This window comes from Grampus griseus (assembly GCF_964374135.1).
Source record: "Grampus griseus genome assembly, chromosome: 16".
Lineage (NCBI taxonomy): Eukaryota > Metazoa > Chordata > Mammalia > Artiodactyla > Delphinidae > Grampus > Grampus griseus.
Window position 1 is genome coordinate 58697059 of NC_139010.1, and position 26949 is coordinate 58724007.

Consider the following 26949-nt stretch of genomic DNA (forward strand, 5'->3'; position numbering starts at 1 on the left):
ACCTGGGTGCCTCTCTTCCTGAGAAGTTAGTGGTTGGCACAAAACTCCTCACTTTCTCCTCTTCCCAGAGGAAGGATCCTGGGATAGTATTTGGGGAGGCAGGGGTGTGGCAGAGGCTGCGAGAATGCACTGCCTGCCTGGTTCCCAGCTTACTCGCATGGTAAGGCTCCCACAGGCCCAGAAAAGACAGGGCCATGAGGGACAAATGAAGTCAGAACATCTCAGGGACCAAGGATTTTAAGCAGGGATTACGACTTTGGGCTCCATCATTACATTTCTGGGCTCAACTCCTAGCTCCATCACTTACTGGCTGCTGTGACCATAGACAAGTTATTTAATCTCTCCATAGCTCAGTTTTCTCATCTTTAAAAGGGAATAAAGGACTACCCCCCTCACAGGGTCACAAGTAAGGATTAAATGAAATGATTCTTGTGGACTGTCTTGCAGTAATAATTCACTACACGTTAGCTATTCTTGTTCCACTTACAAGTACTTTCTCTTGCTTCTGAGTGAAAGCACATGTCTGGTGCTTCCTGCCTTTCCCCATGAAGGCAATTCCAAAACTACAACCCGACAATCTGAAGAATCTCCGAAACATCCCGCACACGTTCTGGAGGCGTGGGCACAGGGATGGGACAGCTCACTGGTGCCTGGCGGTGAACGTCCCCTGCTGGGCGTGCCCAGTGGCTCAACATCGTGCGCACGTGCAGGTTTACACATCAGTGCATCTATGCGTGCGCGAGGCTGGTGACCCGCGAGTTCAGCAGTCCGGGGTTAGCGCCGCGCCGCTGGTAGGCGGGGCAGAACCATTGTTCCGCCGTGGACCGACCCCCCCACCCCACCGCCTGCGCGCTCGCCACGGAGAGAGGCGGGGCTTCGCTGGGCCCGTGGCCCGCGACCCCGGGCTTGAAAGCAAGTCTCCCCTCCTACGCGTCTCGGCGAGCGGGAAGGCGGGGGTGCAGCTGTGTGTAGTGGTCGCCCGTGTGGCTTCCCCACTCCTCCCCGGGAAACTTCCCCAGTGCCCATCCATTCGCGAAGTGCCCGGGGCCAGTCCTGGGCTGGCACCCACCCCCCGTTCCCCAGTTCCCCGATCGGGTCCTCTCCCTCTTCCAGAGAGGACCCTTCTGAGCGCCTCCTAGGCGGCGGGGTGCCGGGCAGAGGCCCAGCGGCCGGTGGAAGAGAAGCCTAGAAGGAGAAAGGGAGGGGAGGGGGAGTGAGGAGCTCGCGGCAGAGGAAACAGCAGATTGCGCCGAGCCAATGGCAACGGCAGGACGAGGTGGCACCAAATTCCCTTCGGCCAATGACGCGCCAGAGTCTACAGAAGCCCATTAGAATTTCCCCAGGGGCAGGGCCAGAGGCAGGGGCTGCGGCGGCCAAGCCGCGGTGTGTCTGCAGCATCCAATTTTTGCGTCTCCTCCCCTCTCCCGCCCATGCGGATCTCCCACGGTGAGACAACTCTGCTTACTTTGCCCCTTGTTGGCAACGAATAAAAGGGTCTGAGGAAATACGGGACCCGGTCACCCACTGCCAGCTTTAGCCTTTAAATCACCAGCCTGGGGAGATCCACGCACAGCAGGTCGGGTCCGGACACCGATCCAACGCGCACCGTGCAGCAAAGGGTTCCGAGCGCAGCGCCGCGGATCGCCGCGCCAAAAGCGGCCTCGGGAACTAACCTACCCTCAGTTCGGGCTGCCCCGAACTCCGCTCCGCAGTCTCAGCCCTGGGAAAGTGATCCCAGCGTCCGAGAGCCCAGATGCCGGCCCACTTGCTGCAGGAGGAGGTGAGCTTCCAAGTAATGGCCCCCAGACCGCGGGTTCGCCGGCGCTGGTCGGGCTTCTAAGTGACTCGGTGGGGGAAGAGAGTTGAGATCTCTGCACACAGCCATCTTTTGCGAGTTGTACTGCCTTCAGTTTGTTGGGAACGGGGATTGTAATTTGGGAACTTAGGTCCCCAACTTTTGTTTTTTAAGCTTAAAGAAAAATCTGGTCGTGCCGGTACTCTCACGTATGTAGGCATGCGGGTTTGTCTTTGTGTGTTCGTTGGGGTGCGAGTGTTTTACTCCTCTTTCCTATTTCCCTTTCACCTTGAGGTTTCACCCCCCTCCCCAATCTCTCTGCACCGTTCCTAGGGACTTCCCTCTCTTCCATCTGGGATAGACCTTGCCCTCAGGTAACGTGGGTGTTGGGGCCAGGTCTGTGCCTATACCCCGCCCTTCTCCCAGCTTGATTAGCGAGTGAAGTGGCCCCTACTACGTCCACGTGTCCTCTCCTCTCTCCTGACCCTCCACTTCCTTTCCCTTCCAGATCTCTAGCTCCTACACAACCACCACCACCATCACAGCGCCTCCCTCCAGGCTCCTGCAGAATGGAGGGGGGAAGCTGGAGAAGGCTCCCCTATACTTGGAAGAAGACATCCGCCCTGAAATAAGAGATGACATCTATGACCCAAGCTACCAGGATAAGGAGGGCCCAAATCCCAAGCTTGAGTATGTCTGGAGAAACATCATCCTCATGTCTGTGCTACACTTGGGAGCCCTGTATGGGATCACATGGATCCCCACCTGCAAAATGTACACCTTGCTCTGGGGTAAGAGTTCCCCCTGTCCTCCTGACCCAGTACCCCAGGTTCTCTCCCCTCTTAATAAAGTAGGATCTTACATAGAGCAGAAACTCCAGCCCTTCCAGGCCGAGGTTTTCCCAGCCATTTCTCTTTGGTGTCCTGAGAGGCTGGGTGGGCTGGGAACAGAGCCTAGGGGGTTTGGGATGCAGGAGTGTCAGTTCTGGGCGTCCTTTAATTTGGGTGTTGGGGAGGGACCTCTGAGACCATGGGCCGCAGGTTCTGAAGGAAGCAGAACTGTGCCAGAGAGTCAGCTTTCCCGGAAAGAGGTTTTCTGCTTCAAGTCTTTAGTTGACTGCTTGTCCCAGCCCTGCCAGCCACGAAGGAATCAAGGTCCCTACCTGGGAGGCATGGGGACATGGGACTAGACTAGTGGCTTTAGAAGGTATATGCTGAGCACAGTCATGGGATAGCGAGAGAAGCTACTCAGGAAGAGTTAGTAGAAGAGGGAGGAACAGAGCGTGGTCATCCACAAAATTATTTTGCCCTGACCCTTGGCCCTGTCAGGCGCCTTAGTCACATAGACGGGTGAAGAAGCCTCCTGAGTAACCCAAGTTACACAGATTTGCTGCTCTGTGACTCCATGTAGGTCTCCAGGGGACTGCACGTGCCACTCAACAAAATGTTCTTAGAATGAGATAAGGTTAAAGAAGTGTTTCATGTCCCATTCCCCACTCATCCTGCTCCAGCCCCCTGAGCCTGGGCAGCCCTGGCCTTCAGGCTGCTGCAGTGAGGGAGACAGTCCCCAGTGCATCCCTGCCCTGCCCTTAGCTCAGCTCTTTCAGGAATCCATGGGCTTGGGCACACAGCAGGGCCCTACCCCCTGCACACACACATGCGCTCTGAGGGCATTTCCACCTCTGCCACCGTAAGTCTGACTTCGGAAGGGGAGAGCAGGGAAGCCTAAAGACCCAGGGGACCCACATTGCCGCTCTCTGAGGGGAGTGGGCCAGAACTCCTTCTCCAGGAAGCAACTGTAGGATTTCCAGAGCAGTCCGGGGTGTGCGGCGCTTGCAGACAGCTGCACTCTTGGAGGGGAGTTATGTAGGGCCAGTGGGCAGGTCTCAGCCGAGTCCTCCAGGACCTCTTTAGTCTAAAGGTGGTTTTAGACTAAAGAGGTCCGCGGAGCTTTGTCTTGGGGAATCCTCTTGGTGCCACAGACAGAGAAATGCAACTGGGTAGATCCCCTCTCTCAGTTTTTCCAGATACACACTGGAGACAACAGTACTATTTTTGAGATTAGAAAGGTAGTGCTCCTTAAGTTACACGTGTGTCATTGCTGAGGCCAGCCACATGCAGATGAAATCTGTTCATCTGCAGACCAGGAAGGGCTCTTATATTTGTGAGGGGAGGGGGACGTCTGTTCTCTAGCCCTTCTGAGAACCCAACAGAACTTTAGTTCAGAGTGAGGAATCAAGAGCAGGGACAAGGATTCCCCAGGGAGACTGTGGACCCCTCTTTCTACCCCTTCACCAGGAGTCTTCACCAGGTGTTTAGTCACCTGCAAGCCCCTTCCAGCCTCAGGTCTCCCTGTAAGCCTCTCGTAAAGTCCAGAGTTTGGCCAGACCGCTGCTGCTCACTCGTCTTCCTCAGCTGCTAGTGCAGTGCAGAATGCTCTCCCCAAACCAGGGCTGTGCCTGCTACCTTTTTGGTGCCCTGCCCGTGGGTGTGTGCTGTGCCTTTGGACAGAGAAGTGTGTCACACGAAGACTGGATAAGTTGTGACGTTTTTACTCCTGTCCCTGGGCCCTGTGGTGGATGGCTTAGCTGACGGAATGACCGATTTGGTAGGGGGATATCAGAACTCTTAAGGAATAAAAGGGGGTTGGGGGGAGGGTCAGAGGGTCCTTCTGAGTTCAGGAGCTTGGCTTCACCTTTTCTTGTTTTATCCCTAAGTACAGTGTTAAATTAGCAGATGGTTGTGATTCCAGCATTTCTCATGACTGAGCAATTTTGAGTGTGTCTCAGAAGAGCCCTGAGGGAAGGGCTGAAGAGATATCTCTGGCTACACTGAGAGGCCATGGGGCAAAACTTCTCCAGTCTCTTTCTTAGGACTAAAGCTATGAGGTTTTGCTTAACCATCAATTTGGACTTTAATAGAGAATGAATTTCCAACTGGCGCAAGGCCTTCTATTAGATAAGCCTTAGAGAAAAAGGCACCAGAGGGCTTGGGTGCTCTTCCCAATTCCTTTGTTAATGCAAGGATCTTATGTGCTTTCTGAGTCAACTTGCCAGGGTCTTCGGTGGCATGAAACAACCCCAGTAACTTCCTTGGTTCTGAGCTGAGTGCTTCTTTTGTGCCCAAAGACATTTTTCTTCACCCTTAGTGATTGGCGGGCTGTGGCTCAACTGTCATTTATCCAGGTGCAGGTGCAGGCAAGATACTGCATCTGGGAGGATATTACCACGTGGCCGGAGACCAGCAAATCATAGGGGGCCTTAATTTAGCCCAGAGGGACTGTGGGTAGAACTCTCACTGGGACAGACTCTAGCTCCATGGCTCTCCTCCCCGTCCTGTCGGAGGAATACGATAGGGTAGAGGAAGATGGGTGGGGTGGGAGGAGCTTGTTTAGGAAACTGGTATCTATGGCTGAAGAAGAACACAGGACAATTTGTTACAATGTGTGGTGTCTCCAACTGCAACTAAGTTCAGTGGCCACTGAGGATCCATTGTTTCTAGCTGCTTCCCTAGGAATGAAACATTGTCAACAGTCACTGCTCTACCAAGGCCTCAGCCCCTGCCTCCTAGAGTTACTGAACAGAGGAAGGTAGGTATGCCAAGAAACCCGCCTCCCAGTTAGAGACTCTGTCTGGCCCCCCCGGAGCCTGCAGGCCTCCAGGAAGGTGAGGCAGGACAGCATTGGGGTGCTCCACCCACAGCTTTGAGTCCATGCCGCTATTATCTAGAATTAGCCTTGCCAGAGGGAGTGTGGGCTGGCAGAAGGACACGGCAAAGGCGAGACACAGGAACCTTGTGCCTATCTTGGGGAGGTGGATGGTACACATCCTTGTGCCAGACTTCCGAACATAAACTGCTTATTGACAGAAAATCTAGTTTCAAATCTTGGCTCCATTTCTTACTTGCCATGTGACAATAGATAAACACTTAACTTCTCTGAGCTTCTATTTCTTCAACTGCAAAGTGAGGATATTAAACCCCATTCAGGGTATCCAGTGAATTGGAGAATATAAAATCCTTGGCGAAGCTTAAGACGCTGTGCAGCTATGACTTACATGCAGGGCGAATTTTCCCCTTCTATGGCCACACCACCTGCAAAAAGATTGCAATGCTTTCGTACCAGCTGGTAAATAGCCCTAGTTCTGAGCCCCCTTAATGTCCCCTAGAACCCAGGGACCCTTGAATTGGTCAGTGCCCAGACCATACTGTCTGTTAAATAATTTAATACTATCCTTGCTTATATGTCTTAAGCGCTGCAGGAGTAGTCTGCGGTCCTTCCTTCAAACCTTGGAGAAGGTTAGCAGAAGGTCAGAGGAGATGCGATCTGGGAGACTGTCCTTCACGAGTGAGAATGCCAAGTGGCTGGGGGGTGAGAGCCCTCTTCTCTGTCCTGCCTTTCTGAAGTTCCTGGGACTCCTAAGCTTATTCCAGCTCCTAGGTTGAGAGGATGAGAGGTGATGGTATTTTTCAAGTGATAAAATCAAAGGAGCCTAAGAGATCAAGGTATCCCTGGAGTTCAGGAAAAAGCAGATCCTCACTGGGAGGCTAAAGAACACACAGACTCTGACCTGACGAGAACATCATGTGAATGCTTTTCCAGATTAATGACTCCCTGCCCTGTCTTCTCCTGGCAGCGTTTTTCTACTATCTGATTAGTGCCCTGGGCGTCACAGCAGGAGCCCATCGCCTGTGGAGTCACCGAAGTTACAAAGCTCGGCTGCCCCTGCGCCTCTTCCTGATCATCGCCAACACGATGGCATTCCAGGTGAGAAGCCAACTGTGCTCAGCATTTTTTTCCTCACTCTTTATTGACGATCTGGGGGCAGAATGGAGGCGATCAGTGCCTGGAGAGGAGCAGCACCTGGACAGCCACTTCACTTTCTCCTTATAGTCAAGTTTGAGTTCAGTCCTGAAGTCCATAAAACATAAGTTTACTTCTGAGTGACTGGAAAAGGGAAGTAGGAGATAAAAAGGAAATACTCTCAGTGTATAGGGTCATTTTTGATCCTCTGTTATCACAAAGTCTGGCCATTGTGGTCCTTCATAAGTGCATAAGGCAGGAACTGAAGGCAGGAACTGACCCTGGTTTCCCTGGCAGACATTGAACAAGACATTCACTACTTTAATGTCTTAGGATTCCACCACAATGAGGCTGAAGTTAATGTTTCACAGATTCATGAACTCTGTTGTTTTCAGGTAAGAAGATGATACACTTTTATAGAGCTAACGATATGCCTGGCACTATTCTAAGCACTTGTCATAGATTACCTCATTAAACCCTCACAACGATCTTAGGCGGTAGCTGCTATTGTTATCCCCATTTCACAGATGGGGAAATTGTGTCACGGAGGGTTTAGGTCCAACGCTATGGTCCTATGTTGGGCTACCAGGCTGCCTAAGTCAAGTATTGAGGTTTGTTTAAGCAGGAAGTTTATAGCAGAGATAGAATGAAGGGAATTGGAGAAAGGGAACTCATAGTTATTAAGCAGTAGCAGTGGGTAAAGGATAGCATGTAGTGCAAGGCTTAGCTTGGAGTAAGAGGAAAAAACAAGGAAACCCAATTAATCCCCTTCTCCATGGCAATATCCCACGGTTACATAATCATCTCTGCCATAACACTTAATGCCTTGAAGGCTCCCCACGTTGTCCCTGTGGGGCAAAAGAAGGAAGAGATTGTGCAGACTCCCCAGCCATTGGAACTCCCCTGAGAGGGTGTCTCTCCTCAGGCCTTCATTCCTCTTCTCTGTTCCTCCAGAATGACGTTTACGAATGGGCCCGAGATCACCGTGCCCACCACAAGTTTTCGGAAACACATGCTGATCCCCACAATTCCCGACGTGGCTTTTTCTTCTCTCACGTGGGTTGGCTGCTTGTGCGCAAACACCCAGAAGTCAAAGAGAAGGGTGGTTTGCTAAACTTATCTGACCTAAAAGCTGAGAAGCTGTTGGTGTTCCAGAGGAGGTGAGTGACATGATGATGGAGCTGGGGACCTGGCACTTGGTGACCCACTTTTTTCTCCTAGGACTTGTCAACATGAACTGAGAAATTTACTGGGTTTCCATATCCCAAATTATAATTTAAAACCCTAATTGTTAATAGCCCACAGGCCCATAGCCATAGACTGTTGTTGTTTCTTTCTCTCTGAGCTATCTAAACCAATTAAATTCAACAAATGTTTGTTGACCTAGGATGGTCATGGATACAAAGCTGAATGTGTCATGGTCCTTACCTTCAAGGAGTTCATAGCTTATTGGGGAGTGGAGGGATAAGCCAAGTGTCCAAATACCTATGATACATGGCAAAATATTTTCCATACCCAGGAGAGGCACAAAGGGGAGGGAGGTTGCAGAGTGGGGAACATCAGGGAAGGGCTTATGAAGAAAGTAGCTTTGGAATCCACTGACGGATAGAGATTTTCACAGGTCGGGGGGGGGGGGGACAGTGCAAACAGAAAGAATGAGCTGAAGTGTGTTCCAGCAACAGAGTCCTTTGAAGTGCAGGGTGTGGTAGGAAATAAGGCTAGAAAGGGAAACCGATGCCATTCTTGTGGAGTATTAAAAGCAGATGAGGTTTACTTTAACCCAGGCAATAGGAAACCATGAAAAGTCTTTTGAGCCGGAATGTGGCATGGTTGGAGGTGTGCTTTAGAAAGGTCACTCTGGGGATAGGTGAAAGAAGGCCTTGAGCTAAAGAGGTGGGAAGCAGGGCCACAGGTGGGGAGGTAGTGGGGATCCGTGCAGGGAAGTGGTGGTAGGAGTGGAGAGGAGTTGGAAGCAGGGGTTATTAATGATACAAGAGGATCAGACTTGACTGCTGAAGGGGTGTAGGAAACCAGCTCCCTTGGAATGTCAATGGCCTGCTGTACATTTGGGAGAATGAAGAATGGGACAGGGCCTCCAGAGGGACAGACCTGCAGGCATCTAGGACATTTGGAGTGCCTCTGTGAGGGAAAAGAAGAGGAAGGATGAGAAGGATTCCTGGCTAGCAGGAGATGGAGGCAAGATACTAAACATAGATTCTGCCAAGAGCACTGATAAAGAGAAAGGAAGCCCAAAGGCAGAATGGAAAAACCCGGGAAGGAGAACTCAGTCTGTAACTTGGACCCCACCTGTTTTACCAAAGTGGTATTATGCTGTAGCGAGAGAGCAATGGATTTAGAGTCAGGAGACAAAGCATTCCAATCCTTGCTCCACCAGTTCCTGGTGGTGTGACCCTAGAAAAGTCATTTAACCCCTCATTACCTCATCTAAGAAGTATGATAATAACACAACATTCTCAGAAGATTTCCCACCCCACTCCCTCTTGCTCTGTTTCCTGCCACATTGTGCTCACAATGTAGAAAGAAAGAGACAGCCCAACCGTGTGAGAATAGAAAATCAGGTAGGTCTCAGAGTCCTCTCTCCACTGACCGGGCGTGTCATCTCTCAATGTAGGTACTACAAACCCGCTGTCCTGTTGATGTGCTTCATCCTGCCCACACTCGTGCCCTGGTACTGCTGGGGTGAAACTTTTCCACACAGCCTCTTAGTCGCCACCTTCTTGCGTTATGCCGTTGTGCTCAATGCCACCTGGCTGGTGAACAGTGCTGCCCACCTGTATGGATACCGCCCTTATGACAAGACCATTAACCCCCGAGAGAATCTCCTGGTTTCACTGGGAGCTGTAGGTAAGTCACATCTAGTGGTCTGCAGCTTAGAGTATTAGGCTAGGAGCCAGAAAAACCAGATTCACCTGTTTTATGACCCCTCTCTGTCTTTACACTATAAAACTAAGGGGCAATATTAAAAATCCTTGAGAATTAAGCAGCAAGTCCTATGTAAAGAGAACAGGGTGAGGGACTTCCCTGGTGGCGCAGTAGTTAAGAACTCGCCTGCCAATGCAGAGGACACGGGTTAGAGCCCTGGTCGGAGAAGATCCCACATGCCACGGAGCAACTAAGCACGTGTGCCACAACTACTGAGCCCGTGCACCTAGAGGCCGTGCTCCGCAACAAGAGAAGCCACTGCAATGAGAAGCCTGTGCGCTGCAACAAAGAGTAGCCCCCTGCTCGCCGCAACTAGAGAAAGCCCACACACAGCAACGAAGACCCAACACAGCCAAAACTAAATAAATAAATGAGAAAAGGGTGAAAAATAACAATGCCTTTGATTCCAGGTTCCAGCACAATCCCCAAATGCTATGCATGATGATCCCCTTTGGGCTGCCCTTGTTCCAGTCATCTTTGATCTGGGTGGCTGTAAGCCTAGTGTTTTATATTTAGACGTGCTATACAACATGTAGAACAAATAGTTATCATTTAATTCAATAAGCTTCTCTTCTGTCACCTTGCTATTTTCAGAGAGGCCATACTTGAAGTGTATTTCATGCCTTATTGCTTGGTGATGCCAGTATGAAGGACATCAAAGCAACTGTTGGTGGCCCTTTATCACCACCTACCATTCTCATCTCTTGTCCTTTATTTTTCTCTCTTCTGCTCCTCTTTTGTGCTGGGAACACTCCCTCCGCTCAACGTGGCTTAGGGAACTCCCAGTAAAGCAGTTAGTTTGATCACAAGTACCTGCTCACTGATCTAATGCTGACTATTCAAGAATTTATTTATACCATTCCAGTTCCAATAGCCAGAGTCTAAGACAAGAGGGTTCTACAATCTGTCTCCATTTTTTTTTTTTTGTCCGTCACTCTTTTCAACTAAATATAGACCTTGACTAAGGCCTGGAATTAGATTTCCTTAGGCAGACCCCATGGCCTCTTCCACACCAGTCATCAGTGCTGCTGGTCACTCAGCATATCGAGGCAACCTCCCTGCTCCCCACATTTACGTACGCCACGGCCTAGCCTTCGTTTTGTTCTCTTTAAAACCTTCCTTTATATTCTCAACCCTGACCATCTTTTTTTACTATCTGCACTAAAGACATTTTTTCATCTCTTTTTAACTTTCATGCACCTTCCCCCTCCTTTCGGACACCTTGTACTGTTGTCCATGTTCTTACTCTGAACCATGTTTGAAATCAATCATACAGGCTATTTTCATAGAAAATTAATGAACATTATGGAAGTTTCTGGAATGAGATCGGTCCTGTCCTGCAAACAGATCTGTCTTCCCCAGCCCCAGCCTCTATGACCACCCATTCAAAGTGGCTGCCAGTAGCTTACTTTGTCTCTTATCATTCCTCCATACCTGCTCTCCCCGCTTATCACCTCACCCTTTGTTCTCCAGTAGCCTGCTGCCCTGCCGTTCTAATCTTTTTCTTCTTGAATTACCTCCCCCGCAGTCACATGCTCATCTTCTCTCTGCTATAGCTGGCCTCACCCCTTGAGCCTCTCTCGGGCTGTATCTTGCTGCCCCAGTTGCAAAGTCTCGTCCTTTTTTCGCCCACTGACCTTCCTCCTCTTTTTTTCCTCTCTTGGCAACGTGCGTGTGTCTGATTCAGTTTAAATCTGATGTGTGGGCCTGGCTAGTGCTTATACAGAGCCTAGCTGCAAAGTCGTTTATGGAAATTAGTAATCCTCCATCAGTACCTTTAGCCTTGGGGTTTTCCTACCCTCCTACTCACTTCACACTGGATAAACTGATGATCCGCACTGTGGATAGTCAGAGAAAGGACGTACCTTGAGGTGATGCCCTGGATGGTGTCTTTCCCATCGCAGGACTTCCTTTTTGGTTATTAATGCCACTATTACCCTACTGGGGCTCTTTCATCTTCAAAGGGCTCAGCACACTCTTTTACTAGCTATTCTTTTTTTTTTTTTAATTTATTTTTGGCTGTGTTGGGTCTTCGTCGCTGCGCGCGGGCTTTCTCTAGTTGCGGCGAGCGGGGGCTACTCTTCGTTGCAGTGCGTGGGCTTCTCATTGTGGTGGCTTCTCTTGTTGCGGAGGAGCGCGGGCTCTAGGTGCCTGGGCTTCAGTAGTTGTGGCACGCGGGCTTCAGTGGTTGTGGCTCAGGGGCTCTAGAGCGCAGGCTCAGTAGTTGTGATGCACGGGCTTAGTTGCTCCGTGGCATGTGGGATCTTCCCCGACCAGGGCTTGAACCCGTGTCCCCTGCATTGGCAGGCAGATTCTTAACCACTGCGCCACCAGGGAAGTCCCTATTAGCTCTTCTTTACCCAGCTTTACCCCAGCCTCATAAGGGTCGGTATTGTTATTGTTGAATGAGGTTCAGAAAGAAGATCCTGCCGTGGATTAGAGAACTCTCTGTCTGTGGAGTTTCCACAGCTTGATGCATTACAGAAATTATCCTGAATCCAGAATCTCTTTGATTTTCCTCTATCCAGCAAAGTGAACTGCTCATCTCAGTATCTTAGAGGGACTACCTAAGCCTTTTGATTCTTATTCCCTCAGAGAGCTTCTGTTTTATCAGCTTCACCCACACACCAGGGTCAAAGCTCAAAGAATTAGAAGCCAGAGCAGTCTACTCTGAACCAGTGGAGGCTGAGGAACTTGGGCCCATGGGCTGGGCCTTCTTTCTTCTGACTTGATTGTTGCTGCCCAATTCTGTTGATACCTTCCACCCTTGGAGAGAGTACCCATGCAGTGGGGAAAGGTGTACTCCTTTGCTCACCTTTGTAAGAAACACAGCAAAGGTTCTTCATTCTGGACTCTCTCCTCTCCCCACCCTAACACATGCACATACACACAGAGCCTTTAGGGTCTCATACCAATATTTAGTGAAGCTCTGGAATTTTCCAGTCTAAAATCCACTCCCAGTGATAGAAGTTTCTCTCAAATCATCTTATCCTCTCAGAAACTGCCCGTCCTCCTCCCACAAAGGCTCCCAGAGAGCCATGGTGACCAGGGTCTCCCCAGTCATTTCTTAAGATGCCTCTGAGGGAATCTGTTGGGTTCGGAGTTTAAAAGACTGGATTCGTCCATTCATTCATTCAACAGCGGCAGGTTTCTACTACGTTTGAGGTACTCCCCAGGGAACCAGAGTGCCAAGATCAAGAAGCCAGCAATCCAGTGTAGCCCCATAACTCTTCTCTGCTTTGTCCCAGGTGAGGGCTTCCACAACTACCACCACTCCTTTCCCTATGACTACTCTGCCAGTGAATACCGCTGGCACATCAACTTTACCACGTTCTTCATCGATTGCATGGCTGCCATCGGTCTGGCTTATGACCGAAAGAAAGTATCCAAGGCTGCCGTCTTGGCCAGGATTAAAAGAACTGGAGATGAAAGCTACAAGAGTGGCTGAATTTGGGGTCCCTCGGTTTCCTTTTCCAAAAGCCAGCTGGGCAGAGGTTTAATGTTCTGTTTATTAACTACTGAATAATGCTACCAGGATGCTAAAGATGATGACGTTAACCCATTCCAGTACAGTATTCTTTTAAATTTTCTTTTAAAATTGAAAGCCAACAACTCTGCCTTTATGATGCTAAGCTCATGTTCTTATTTCTTTTCTTTTCTTCTTTCTCTTCTAGTCCCATTATCCTTCCCTTTGTTTTGTTCCTATCACCTTCCTTTCTCTTCCCCCTCAATGCCCCCCAGGCAAGCAGCTGGTCAGTCATTGGTGGGTTTCCAGCTTCCAAAGCCTAGACAACCTTTCTAGGGTCCAAAACTAGTGGTCTTTGCCCCAGATAACCCTTTCCTTGAGCTGTCCTGAGCTTTAAGGTGGGTGGCTCAAGCTAGAGATATGACAAAATCTTCTGGGAAGGCCCCCAGTTAGCTTCAGCTTAGGCTTTTGCTATATGAAATGGAAAAATAACTTTATTGGCACAAAGCTTTGAAAGCAGGTAAATTGTCAGAGGAGAGAGTTAGCATGCATGATATGATTGATAAGTAAGGATGAGTTGAAGTGGGAAACAAGGCAGGAAGCTCCTGCTGTGATCTGACACCCAGCTGCCTGCCCACCACCCAGTATGCTTCCTTTCTCTCCTGACTCTGACTGGGGAATGGCCGTGGAGCTTGGCAATGCTAGAACTCAAAAGCAAATCCCAATGTCCCAATCTACTTTAGGCTGAGGATAAAGAAGCAGCATTTAGTTTATGGGAAAAGTGGTCTCTGCCGGGGAAGGATTTTTTTTCTTTCTTTCAGGACAGGAAGATTTCTTATTCCAGATAACAAGAAATATTGAGGGTTGGTTGTTTCCAGAATTGGTGATTCCAGCAGCTCATGGAATCGTCAAAATTCTTTCATCTTTCTGCTGTGCCATCTTTGGTATATTGGTCAGCTCCCCTCATAGTAATAAGGTGGCTTCAGCATTTTGAGACATCCAAAAAAGATGTGTTGGTGGTACAGTGGTGAGCATAGCTGCCTCCCAAAAAAGAAAGGATTTTCGGAGGTGGAGTTGGGTCAAACATAGAGCTGTATGTCCATGGGTGCTTTGCTTGGAATATTAAAATAATCCTTTTAGAGTATCTCCCTCTGAAGGAGAGTGGGGCTTGGAGAAGAGGAAGAATTAGGCGGGTTGTCTCCTTTCCTCTCGCTGCTGGACAGGAGATGGAGAGGTTGAGGGGCAGGGTCTGTAGGCAGTTCCTGAGGGAACATTACAAAAGAAGGGCTCTGAGAACACATTGCTGGGGGATTTGGAAGGTTACTGAGTAAGTTATTGGGTGTCCTAATATGGAAGCTGGTTATACAAACAAGTTAGATGTTGGGTTCATTTCATTAATTTCAATTTCTCCTTGGACTGAGAAAGAACTAGAAGGCTTCTCCCCACAGTGTTGAACCCTTTCACTCTTCATTCTCTGTTAACTTCTAGCCTAAAGTATAGGACTGCTTGGGGGGTGGGGTAGGAATCTCTTAACTACCCTGACTATGGATTCCTGGCTCTGCCCTGTCTGTCCATTTTCTCCTGCCAGTTCTATCTCCTCCCCAATGTTTTCTTCTTTCTCTGGATAGGCAAGCCTCCTTTGTGTGTATTCAGAGGCAGTGATGGCTACTGTGGTCCAGGCAGCTCCCTCTCCTACAGACAGTATGCTCAGGGTAGCTGAACCACTGTTTCTCTTTATAAAGTTGAACGAGCTGCCACTTTCACTTGGCCTCCAGAGTCTCCACCTACACCCTTGTGCTTCCCCACCACACTGATGACTCAAGACAAGGCTAGCAAAGCCCGCTGGAGACATCCTGGGCACAGGCATTCTCTCTCGTGAGGCACAGCCAAGCCACATGCTCATGTTGTGCCAGTGAGCCAGCCATGGAGCAAAAGAGCGTTTGTTTTTAGTCTCCAGTGTCTGGTCAGAACCAGAGAGGATGCTGGATGCCTCCTGCTTACTCAGTAAGCCTGCCCAGCCTGAGTCAGTGCTCCCAGCTGACAGTGCAAGGCTTGCAGAAGTAGGAGGAGCCAAGTCTTCACTGGGAAGCACAAGAAGCAAAGGCAAGTTCCAAAGTGCCTCACTCCAAAGGAGGCCCCGGCCCCCGGAGCCAGGGTATACAGCAAAGCTTTGGCCGAGACTTGGGATGTGAGACGCCATGAACTTTGTTGAACAGTGTCTCTGTTCAGCAAACTAACCAGCATTCCCTACAACGCAGCCTAGGGCAGACAATAGTATAGAGGAGTTCTGAAGAAACATCAGTGTCTGAGAACCTTGGGCCACTCCTGTCCCTGTAACCTCAGTCGTCAATGCGGAAGCCTGGCTTTACTCTGTTGAGATTGGAAATGCACAGTACCAAATGCTCTGTCCACTGTTGAGCCCCAAGGATGGAAGGGAGGAGAGCATTTCTTTCTGTATTAATTGAATAGATGGAGGCCACAGGGGTTGGGCTGGACTAAAGGCATCCTTGTCTTTTGAGCTGTTCCTCTCAGTAGAAAAAAAATCTAATGGAAGATCACTGTAGTTTAGATCCACTGACCCAAGTACCTACCCCTTGGAAATGCCTGTGGGGTAGTTTTAATTCCACAGGTCATCAGAGGCCTGCTTTACACCTGATGATCAAAACCAACTTTTATCTTTCTATTCTAATTGTGTTCGATGGACCTGATCTATACCATGACCCTACACAGGCTGGATGGGGTCCAGTTTCTAACAGGCCTTGCTTTGTGGGCGTGCTGACAACTTATCTGGGTGCCTTACATCTTTTTTAATCAGTGTTGCATCTGAGCCTGCTCTGCTTCCTCCCTGCTCCCTCTGTGGAGTTCTTTTGCACCTGAGAGCCTGCAGAAGTGGCTAGTAGAAAAGGGGGCCTGGCTGGAGAATTATCAGTATAGCTGTTTGCAGGATTCCCTTCTGGACTTTGTTTTGGAAACTTTCCTTAGGGCTGTTTTTATTAATTGCCCACATATGATGGAGGGTGGAAGGAATTTGAATGTATTTGACTTATAATTTTTTTTAATATTAAAAGATGGTTGTAGCATTTAAAATGGAAACTTTTTCTCCTAGTTAGCTAGTATCCTGAGTGTATTCTCTGTAAGTGTAGCTCAAATGGGTCAGCGTGAAAAGTTAAAGAAAGCACGATGTCAAGGTTACACGGGTGGTTAAGGCCAGGGCCTCTCCTACCACTGTGCCACAGACTTGCTGTGTGACCCTGGGCAAGTCATTTAACTATAATGTGCCTCGGTTTTCCTTCTGTTAAAATGAGATAATAATACTGACCTACCTCAAAGGGCAGTTTTGAGGCGTGACTAATGCTTTTTATAAAGCATTTTGGGATCCTTCAGCAAAGGAATTCTCTTAAGTCCTGAGTATTTTTATAGTAGCAGTATCCACCGTGAACTGTGTCCACCATGAACCACGTGTCCTGGATGCTATCATGGATCTATATGGTTCTCTCTGAGAGATTGAATAAACCCATTAGATAAGTGGTGGATAACTAGCCAGACAAAAATCTGAGAATGCATAAACTCGTTGCCATGGAAACATACACAGGATACCTTTTCCTTGATTGGGTGGGATTTTTCCCTTTTTATGTGGGATAGTAGTTATTTGTGACCTAAGAATAATTTTGGAATAATTTCTATTAATATCAACTCTGAAGCTAGTTGTACTGATCTGAGATTGTGTTTGTTCCTAATAAAAGTGAAGTGAATCTGATTGCCCTGTGTTTGAGAGTTTTTTTGGCTGTGATTCAGTCTCTTGGGATTTATTCACCACCCTATTTATGTCCTGTTCCTACATCTTTAAGGGTAAAAAAGAAGTACAAGAAGCCACAATGGTTGACTCATATCCCAGTAACTCGCCCTGCCCTCCTGCCCTCCCTAGGGGTAACTTTAGGTTAAACTCAGCCTTAGCAACAGGAAGCCAGTAGTCTGCTGCCATGAGATCTAACACATTAACACCAGCTGGCACTTTGGGCCTGGGGAAATGTCAGGACTCCTGTGTGTCCCATGGTCACATGGACCCAAAACAGAGATGCTAAGAGAGGAAGGGAGCAGCAGGAGGCACTCTGGAAAGCAGTCCTGTGCCTGGCAACCCAGGCTGGGCCATCCAGGTCATTCCTCTGAAATGTAGTCCCTCCCGCTAATAGAGTAGCTTCCTGAAAATGCTGATTAACAACAGCAGGAAGACAGGAAAAACAATCCCAGGGAAGCCTTGTAAATTCTTGGGGTAGAGAGGGCTTCATGATCATTAAGTGGAAAAGGCTTTAGCTTTTACTACCTTATCTGAGAATCTTCACGTGGAAAAGAGAAGGACTTTTTACAGTTTGAAGAAGTTCCGTTTTTCAACAGAAGCCACCTGGACAATGCCTGGGCTTCTAAGCATTCCACAGAACCAGCCCCCCTCACTTTCTAATGTGAGGTTACCCTCACCTTGGACAAGCAGCAAGACTCTCTCAGAGTGATTCTGAGCATCCAACACCAAGTCTATATTCATTGAGGCCTTGCCAGACCTTAATAGGTTGACGGTGGCACGTGCTTAATATCTGGCCTTCCACCCCTTTCCCTCTATTTTGTTTAAAATGTTCAGGTTGGACCATTTTTTCTGTTGTTCTATAATTGCACTGTTCCTTCCAAGTCTCTCCTTTGTCTTTGGAGACAAAGACACCAGCCACATGAGAAAGGACAGCTGCTGTAAACCATAGCAAGTCTACATGATACACTTGCGATACCAGATTGCTTGGAAAAATCCATATATGTACCGTGTTCTACATTAGATAGAGGGATTGAGGCCAGGCATCAACAGAACCCCCACAACCTTCTGATGCAGGAAATCCAACTTCTGAGTCCACCAGACCCGTGGACGCAGTGATAACATTCACAATAGCCAGGCGCTGTGGTGAGTGCTGCACAGTGCATTATCTCACTGTATGGAAAGCAGATGCTATTATTACCCCAGTTTTACTGATGAGGGAACTGAATTCACTGGGAGAGAAAATACACTGTGAGGGAGTGAGCCACGATGCTGAGATCCAGCTCCAGAACTTTGCTCATTAACTGCTCTCCGTATGGGTGTGAAGTAGATGACAAATTAGATAAACCCGGAGTGCATAAGTCTCCTATATGCAAGTAGATGCCCAGTGATATTCACTTATACTCAGAGGCAAAGCCTGGCTGCAACGGCAGGGAGCTTAATTTATTCAGTCAAATTGCAGACACATCCTCTGATCCAGAAAAACCCACTCACTCCCCTCGTGACCTGTTGTAACATTCAACCACCTATGAGTTTTAAGCTCTCAGACCATAGAAGCATAGCTGACATTTCCTCTATACTTACGCAAACCATACTCCACACTACTGTCACGTTGTTTTGAAATCCTTAAGGGCATCTTCTCTTAGAAATGTCTCCTGCACCTGAACAATCAGTGCTTGATAAAATTATTGAAAGATCTCATGTCTTGTGAATTCTGTCTCTGCGACAAACTGTGTGAAGTGTCACAGGGAGTGGGGTTGCATTCTGTGACCTATAGTAACTTACTAAGCCGCGGGCATGGTGCTGATTCTTGCATGCTGACTCTGGGGCAAATGCCACAGGCCTTAATTGCAGGTTCCAAGCAGCTGAGATTCTATACTGGGGTTGCTAGAGGCACAGCCTTCCCCTTTTCGGGACCCGGGCCTGCCCCTCCCCCGCCCGGGCCTGCCCTGCCTGCTGCACCCAGGCCACAGAGAGCTCACAAAGCCCAAGTGTCTGCTGTGCTGACTCACGCAGCGCTTCTGCTTCCAAGCTAGGATTGTCTCGAGGGGCCCGAGGGGCCCTCTCCTGCTGGCCCTCTCCCGTAGGAGCAGGGAGCAGCCAGGGTCAGGCCAGGCTTTAGAACTTTGTGACCAACCAGAGGAAAGGGAAAGTGAAAGGGCAGATTGCTCCTCACCACAGTCGGGATCCTCAGAGAATTCTGAACAGCAGTAAGGACTCACCCTTCGGTCTTTGTATTTGTTTGTTTCATATACATATGTTTTAAGTAAAATTCACATACCATAAAATTAGCCATTTTAAAGTGAACAATCTGGTGACATTTTAGTCCATTTACAACGTTGTGCAATCGCCACCTCTATCCAGTTCCGAAAACTTTCTATCACCCCAAAAGAAGACTTTGTACTTGTTCCACAGCCACTCGCCAACTCCCCGCTCCCACCAGGCCCTGGCAACCACCAGTCCGCTTTCTGTCTCTACGGATCTACCTATTCAGGATATTTCATATAAATGGAATCCTGCAATACGTGACCTTCTGTGTCTGGCTTCCTCCTCGCAGCATAATGCTTTCAAGGGTCATCCACCCTGTAGCATGTATCACTACATCATTTCTTTTTATTGCCAAATAATATACCATTGCATAAATATATCACAACTGGTTTCTCTCTATTCATCGTTGATGAATATTTGAGTTGCTTCCACCTTTTGACTATTGGATAGTGTTGCTATGAACACTTGTGTATTAAGTAGTTGAGTACCTGTTTTCAATTCATTTGGGTTTATACCTAAGAGTGGAATTGCTAGGTTATACGGCAATTCCACATTTAACTCTTTGTGGAACCACCAAACTGTTTTCCACAGTGGCTGCAGCATTCCCCACCAGCAATGTGTGAGGGTCACCCTTTATTCTTTTTCTAAAAAATTTTTTAAAATAAATTTATTTATTATATTATTTTGGCCGCGTTGGGTCTTCGTTGCTGCGTGCGGGCTTTCTTTAATTGCGGTGAGCGGGGGCTACTCTTCGTTGCGGTGGGTGGGCTTCTCATTGCAGTGGCATGGGCTCTAGGCACTCGGGCTTCAGTAGTTGTGGCACGCGGCTCAGTAGTTGTGGCTCGCGGGTTCTAGAGCGCAGGCTCAGTAGCTGTGGTGCACAGGCTTAGTTGCTCTGCGGCGTGTAGGATCTTCCCAGACCAGGTCTCGAACCCGTGTCCCCTGCATTGGCAGGAGGATTCTTAACCACGACGCCACCAAGGCAGTCCTCACCCTTTATTCTTAACATGTACACATTTGTTCCTTTCCTGCTCCCTACTTCCAAGAAAGCCTGTCCCAACAGACTTCCCTTTCCTCTGGAGTAGAGGGGAGGAGAAGCTGCACCTCTAGTAGAAAGACGATCAACGCACAAACCTGGGCAGCAGGATCCCCTCTGGCCTTATGCTCTGCCTCTGCTCTTGCCTTTTCAACAAACAGGATTCTGTGACCAGGAAACAGAGGAGGGCAGGCTTCCATCTCCCTGTGGCACACCACCACAGCCATTTATGTTACCCCATAAAACAACCCTCCTAGCGCCCTCCAACACCTCCGTCCCCACACAGAACATTCCATTAACCTGTCTTAAACAGTCAAAGCTGAGAGCAGAAAGGAAGCAGCTCTGTGTGGAAGCTGCCAGCCCTGGCTCAGACCTGCAGGCGACTGTTTTAACTCTCAGCTCAAGCTTAAGATCTCCGAAGATACAAGCCCTAGCCTTGTCCTGCCCAGCCCCCCTGCTAAAGGGCCTGCCTGTCTGGGCCTGTCAGGGCGCAGACGTGAATGGAGAGGAAGAGCCTCCCTCTCCACCCGCTCTCATCGGGGTTACTGCCGGTCACAGAGCTATTTACATTTACAACAGCCCAACAGCGCCTGATCAACCCGGAGCCAATCAGCAGCCCCCAAGCTTGTCTGACTCAGTCTGCGCCAATCAGGACGTGCTATTCTTATAGCCTCTCTCTCTTTGAATCACAGGACGACTGCCGCCCTTTTTGGGGAGGGGAGCCTGACTCAGAGCTCAGCCTCTGCTAGCCCTCAGTTTGCCATTCACTGAAATGGGGAAAATACTGAAATACCATTCACCTGGGAAGACATCTGCACTATAGAATTCTAGGAGAGTTTTACATAGGAATGGAGAACACTGTGCTTTCCTTCCCAACACAGAATCCAGTGCTTCTCTGCTGCGAAAAAATGTAGAGAGACTTTCTCCTCCCTCACTGCCAGCCCCTCCCTAACTCAGGATTATCAATATGGGCTCTTAATCCATGATTGACTTTGAGGCAGTGCGAGACCTTGCTGACCACGACAGGCCAGTAGGCAGAGCTAATTTTTATTCTCATCTGCAATAGAGCAAACACCTGTCATGTAAGAGGCAGCGAGCAAAGAATCAGCAAAACAGACTAAAGACTGGATAGTCACAGGGTAGAGCAGAAGCAGGAATGTGTTCAGAGCGGTCAGGGCTGAGGTAACAGGAGCTTGCAGGAGGAGTGGGTGAGTGCGAGCGCAACGTGGAGAGAAGCCTTGAAAGCCTGCCTGGAGAGTTCAGACTTGCTTTTGTGATCGCTAGGGAGCCGTCAGTTATTTTGAAGCGGGAGAGGAAAATAATCTCCGTCTTTCAGAAAAGTTAACTCTGATGTTTCAGAACGTTGACATAAGGAGCAGATCAAAGAAGGACGAGGTTATGGCTGGAAGATCAGTTAGGAGGTCATGAGACCAGAAAACTAGGATAGTAACCGTCAAATGGAAAGGAAGGGCACGGGTTGAGAGGTATTTTGGAGTCAAATCACTAGCACTTAATTGATTGGATATGTGAGATGAGCGGGGAGAGGAGTCAGAAATGACTTTGAGGTTTCACTCCTGTGTGACTAGAAGGGAAGCACCTGCACTAACTGAAATAGTTTTTTAAAAATAGAAGCAGGGCTTCCCTGGTGGCGCAGTGGTTAAGAGTCCGCCTGCCGATGCAGGGGACACGGGTTCGTGCCCCGGTGCGGGAAGATCCCACATGCCACGGAGCGGCTGGGCCCATGAGCCATGGCCGCTGAGCCTGCGCGTCCGGAGCTCCGCAACGGGACAGGCCACAACGGTGAGAGGCCCGCATACCGCAAAAAAAAAAAAAAAAAAAAAAAAGAATCTTGGTGTTTAGAAGAGAGATAAAGATGAGATCCAAAAGGTTTATAGTGAAACTGAAACAGGAGGGAAGGGAGCAGGGCACAACCTTTGAAAGAATAACATACCCCCGAGGATATGACATAAATTGATTAAAACCAAATTGGTCCAAGATGTTGGACAAGTCGACTTCCACTAAACCTTGAGCCTCAGTATACACTCACTGTAACACATCAGCAAGCTAAATGACACACCCACAGGCGCCCTGACAGTTCCAAAGATCCATAAGGATCAAAAAGTGGGCAGTGGCGCAATTTCTGGAAATCCCCGTCCCTTCCCCCCCAAATAGTTGGAACACTCCTCTCACTCATTAGGCTATGAAATTACCCACCCCTATAAAAACTGACAACCCCAGTACCCTGGTGCCTTTCTCACCTTCTGAGATGGCCCACACTCTGTGGAGTGTGCTTCTCTCTAAATAAATCCACTTCTTACCTATCACTTTGTCTCTCACTGAATTCTTTCTGTGATGAGATATCAAGAACCTGAGCTTCCTTTAGTCCTGAAACCAGGTGTGTGATCTCAGTCGGAAGATTGTGGGCTTTGGCTGGGTTTGAGTCCCGGAACATGGGTTCAAGTCCCAATATGAGGTGCACGGTTTCAAAATTAGGGAGAAAATTGATCACCTGGGAAAGGATTACAGAGTAAGAAGATTCAGCAACAGAATCTTGGGATGTACCAACACTTAACTGTGTCCTCCTTAAAGAGGACACAGAGTTAGCAAATCTAGCAAAACCTAGACTAAGTATGAGATATGAAAAAAACAAGCAAACTAGACTAATATAAGACAAGTAACAAGTTAATTTCCAGGAAGAGGGAGCAGGATGTTGTAAAAAATAGATATCTGAAAAAAGGACATTGGTTAAATAAATTATGAAACATTCATTTAATGGACTGCTGTGCAGACATTAAGATTATCTTGTAAAACTATATTAATTACCATCAAAAGATGTTTAATACATCTTATTAAGAGAAACATTCAGATTAAAAAATAGTATGTACAAAATTATTTTTAAAAATTACATATGTGACTGCAAAAGGGCACGAGGGAAAATGTAGTGTGAGGGAACTGTTCTATATCACTATTGGGGTGGTAGTTACACAGCTATATACGATTACCAAAAATCCTCAACCCATAATGCCTTAAAAAAGGAGGGGTGGCTGTTGATGGTATCTACTTCATAGGGTTATTCTGGGAATTAAATGTCATAGTGCCTGGGACACAAGAAGGGCTCCATCAGTGGAGAAAGAAAGAGTAATGCTGAGGAAGGAAAAACTTTTTCCTCTTCCCTTTCTAGGTTCTTCTGTTTGTCTAAGAATTAAATTGACATGAGACATATTAACAGGAGAAAATCAAATTTAATTGCATATGTATGGGGACCCCATAAGAAAAATGAGACACAAGGACAGCTGTTACAAGGTCTTGAGAGGGGTAAGCCACTCCTCACCATTCATCCAACCTCTGGAGATGCTGTGAGGAGGGTCCTGTATGGGGCATGGTAATGGATGAGATTACCTCTTAGGTTCCACCTAGTTTTAAGACTCTAAGATTTTGAGTACATGAAAGCCCTTTCCAATGGTGACAGAGGTTAAATTTTGTAATTTTCAGTCTGTGGAATGGATGTCCACCTTGTCTCTTTGATGACTGTCTAGCTATATCCCATCTCTTCATGGTTTTGAGCACATCTATTTAAGCTATTTTTATGACCTGGACTAGATGAGCTTAAAATGATCATATCTGGTTGTTAACCACTAATTGCATTTCTAACTAGGGCTCTGGTAGAAATTTATGATGATGGTGATGATGTTCTATTGAAGTATGGTTGATTTACAATATTACATTAGTTTCAGAGGTACAGCATAGTGAGTCAGTATTTTTACAGATTATACTCCATTGAAAGTAATTATAGGGCTTCCTGGTGGCTCAGTGGTTGAGAGTCCACCTGCCAATGCAGGGGACACAGGTTCAAGCCCTGGTCCGGGAAGATCCCTCATGCCACAGAGCAACTAAGCCCATGTGCCACAACTACTGAAGCCTGCACGCCTACAGCCCATGCTCCACAACAAAAGAAGACACCTCAATGAGAAGCCTGCGCACCACAATGAAGAGTAGCCCCTGCTCGCTGCAACTAGAAAAAGCCTGTGTGGAGCAGCGAAGTCCCAACACAGCCAAAAATAAATAAAAATAAAATAAATCAATTTATTTAAAAAATTATTATAAGATAATGGCTGTAATTCCCTGTGCTACACAATATATCCTTGTTGTTTATCTATTTTATACACAGTAGTTGGTGTCTCTTAACCCCATACCTAATTTTCCACTCTCCTCTTCCCTTTCCCCTTTGCTAACCACTAGTCTGTTTTCTATACCTGTGAGTCTGTTTCTAATAATTCATTAGTATTATTTTTTAGATTACACATAAGTGATATCATACAGTGTTTGTATTTCTCTGTCTGACTTATTTCACTAAGCATAATATTCTCTAGGTCCATCCATGTTACTGCAAATGGCAGAATTTCATTCTTTTTTATGTCTGAGTAATATTCCTTTGTATATATATGCTATATCTTCTTTGTCCATTATCCGTTGATGGGCATTTTGATTGCTTCCATATCTTGGCTATTGTAAATAGTGCTGCTACAAACATTCGGTGCATGTATTTAATTATTTGGTTTTAATATGAGTGCACATTATACTTTGTATCACTCATTCTGGCATTCTGTGATATAATGGAGAAACTATTAGATGGGGAGTCAACAGGCCCTAGTTTCAAGAAGTGGTCCACTCCTTACTAGATGCATGACTTTGGGAGAGGCATTAAATGAGAGGTTTTCAACATGTGATCCATAAACCCCTGAAGATCCCCCAAGCTTTCAAGGTAACTTTGAGACCAAAATGAGTTTCATAATAATATTAAGCCTTTGTTTGCCTTTTTTCACCATCATGTTGACATTTGTACCGAAGTAATGGTGGGTAAACTCTTTGCACCTTGACAGAAAACAAGGCAGTAGTACCAAACTGTACTAGTGGTCATTTGTATTTGTATTTCTCACTGCCGTACACTTGGAGGGAGTTCAGTTTCACTTAAAAGTGTTCTTGATTAGGAAATAAAAATTATTAATTATATTAAAAGCTTGACCATTGAGAACACATCTTTTAAAAATGCTGTGTCAAAAATAGGAAGTATGCGTAAAGCACTTCTGTTGCATATCACAAAATGATGAATGTCTTAAAAACAGAAAGTTAGACAAAATGAGATGGCAGAGAAACATGTTCCAGACAAAGGAACAAGATAAAACCCCAGGAAAACAACTACATGAAGTGGAGATAGGCAACCTTCTAGAAAGAGAGTTCAGAATAATGATAGTGAAGATTATCCAGGACCTTGGAAAAAGAATGGAGGCAAAGATTGAGAAGATGCAAGAAGTGTTTAACAAAGACCTAGAAGAATTAAAGAACAAACATCTAGAAGAATTAAAGAACAAACAAACAGAGATGAACAACAGAATAACTGAAATGAAAAATACACTAGAAGGAATCAATAGCAGAATAACTGAGGCAGAAGAACGGATAAGTAACCTGGAAGACAGAATGGTGGAACTTACTGCCACAGAACAGAATGAAGAAAAAAGAATGAAAAGAAATGAAGATAGCCTAAGAGACCTCTGGGACAACATTAAACACAACAACATTCGTATTATAGGGGTCCCAGAAGGAGAAGAGAGAGAGAAAGGACCCGAGAAAATATTTGAAGAGATTATAGTTGAAAACCTCCCTAACATGGGAAAGGAAACAGTCACCCAAGTACAGGAAGCAAAAAGAGTCCCAGCCAGGATAAACCCAAGGAGAAACAGGCCAAAACACATAGTAATCAAATTGCAAAAATTAAAGACAAAGAAAAATTATTAAAAGCAACAAGGGAAAAATGACAAATAACATACAAGGGAGCTCCCATAAGGTTAACAGCTGATTTCTCAGCAGAAACTCTACAAGACAGAAGGGAGTGGCATGATATATTTAAAGTGATGAAAGGGAAGAACCTACAACCAAGATTACTCGGCAAGGATCTCATTCAGATTCAACGGAGAAATCAAAAGCTTTACAGACAAACAAAAGCTAAAAGAATTCAGCACCACCAAACCAGCTCTACCACAAATGCTAAAGGAACTTCTCTAAGTGGGAAACACAAGAGAAGAAAAGGATCTACAAAAACAAACCCATAACAATTAAGAAAATGGTAATAGGAACATACATATTGATAATTACCTTAAATGTGAATGGATTAAATGCTCTAGCCAAAAGACACAGGCTTGCTGAATGGATACAAAAACAAGACCCATGTATATGCTGTCTACAAGAGACCCACTTCAGACCTAGGACACATACAGACTGAAAGTGAGGAGATGGAAAAAGATATTCCATGCAAATGGAAATCAAAAGAAAGCTGGAGTAGCAATACACATATCAGATAAAGTAGACTTTAAAAATAAAGAATGTTACAAGAGATAAGGAAGGACACTAAATAATGATTAAGGGATCAATCCAAGAAGAAGTTTTAACAATTATAAATATATATGCATCCAACACAGGAGCACCTCAATACATAAGGCAAATGCTAACAGCTATAAAAGAGGAAATTGGACCGCAGGCAAGGGGTGGGGGCTGCTGGGGTAAGGAGGAGGGAAGGAGGTAACCAACCAACCAACCAAGTCGCCTCCACCCCCCACCCCCACCCACCCCTGACCTGGTTTACGGCTCCACCCTCAGGCTCCAGTGCAGCTGCTGATTGGCTCCTGAAGGCTTGGTCCCATCCCAGTGACCCCAAAGTGCTGGAGGGAGGGTGCAGGGGTGGTCCAGTGCAAAGTGCATCCCAAAAGCCCCCTGCCTGGATTCCCCGCGGCTGGCACATCAGACCGTGAATGACCCAGGACCTTGCTGCCCCAAGACCTCGCTGCCCCAAGACC

General features: G+C 47.2%; 1 protein-coding gene across 1 annotated transcript; it reads left to right on the forward strand.

Moving 5' to 3' along the window:
- Positions 1-1460: 1460 nt before the first annotated feature.
- On the forward strand, positions 1461-16761 carry SCD (stearoyl-CoA desaturase). Its single transcript, XM_082673092.1, has 6 exons — positions 1461-1780; positions 2304-2586; positions 6429-6559; positions 7550-7755; positions 9228-9460; positions 12787-16761. Exons 1-6 carry the CDS (start codon positions 1754-1756, stop codon positions 12984-12986), a joined length of 1080 nt encoding a protein of 359 aa, XP_082529218.1. The 5' UTR covers positions 1461-1753; the 3' UTR covers positions 12987-16761.
- Positions 16762-26949: the final 10188 nt, after the last annotated feature.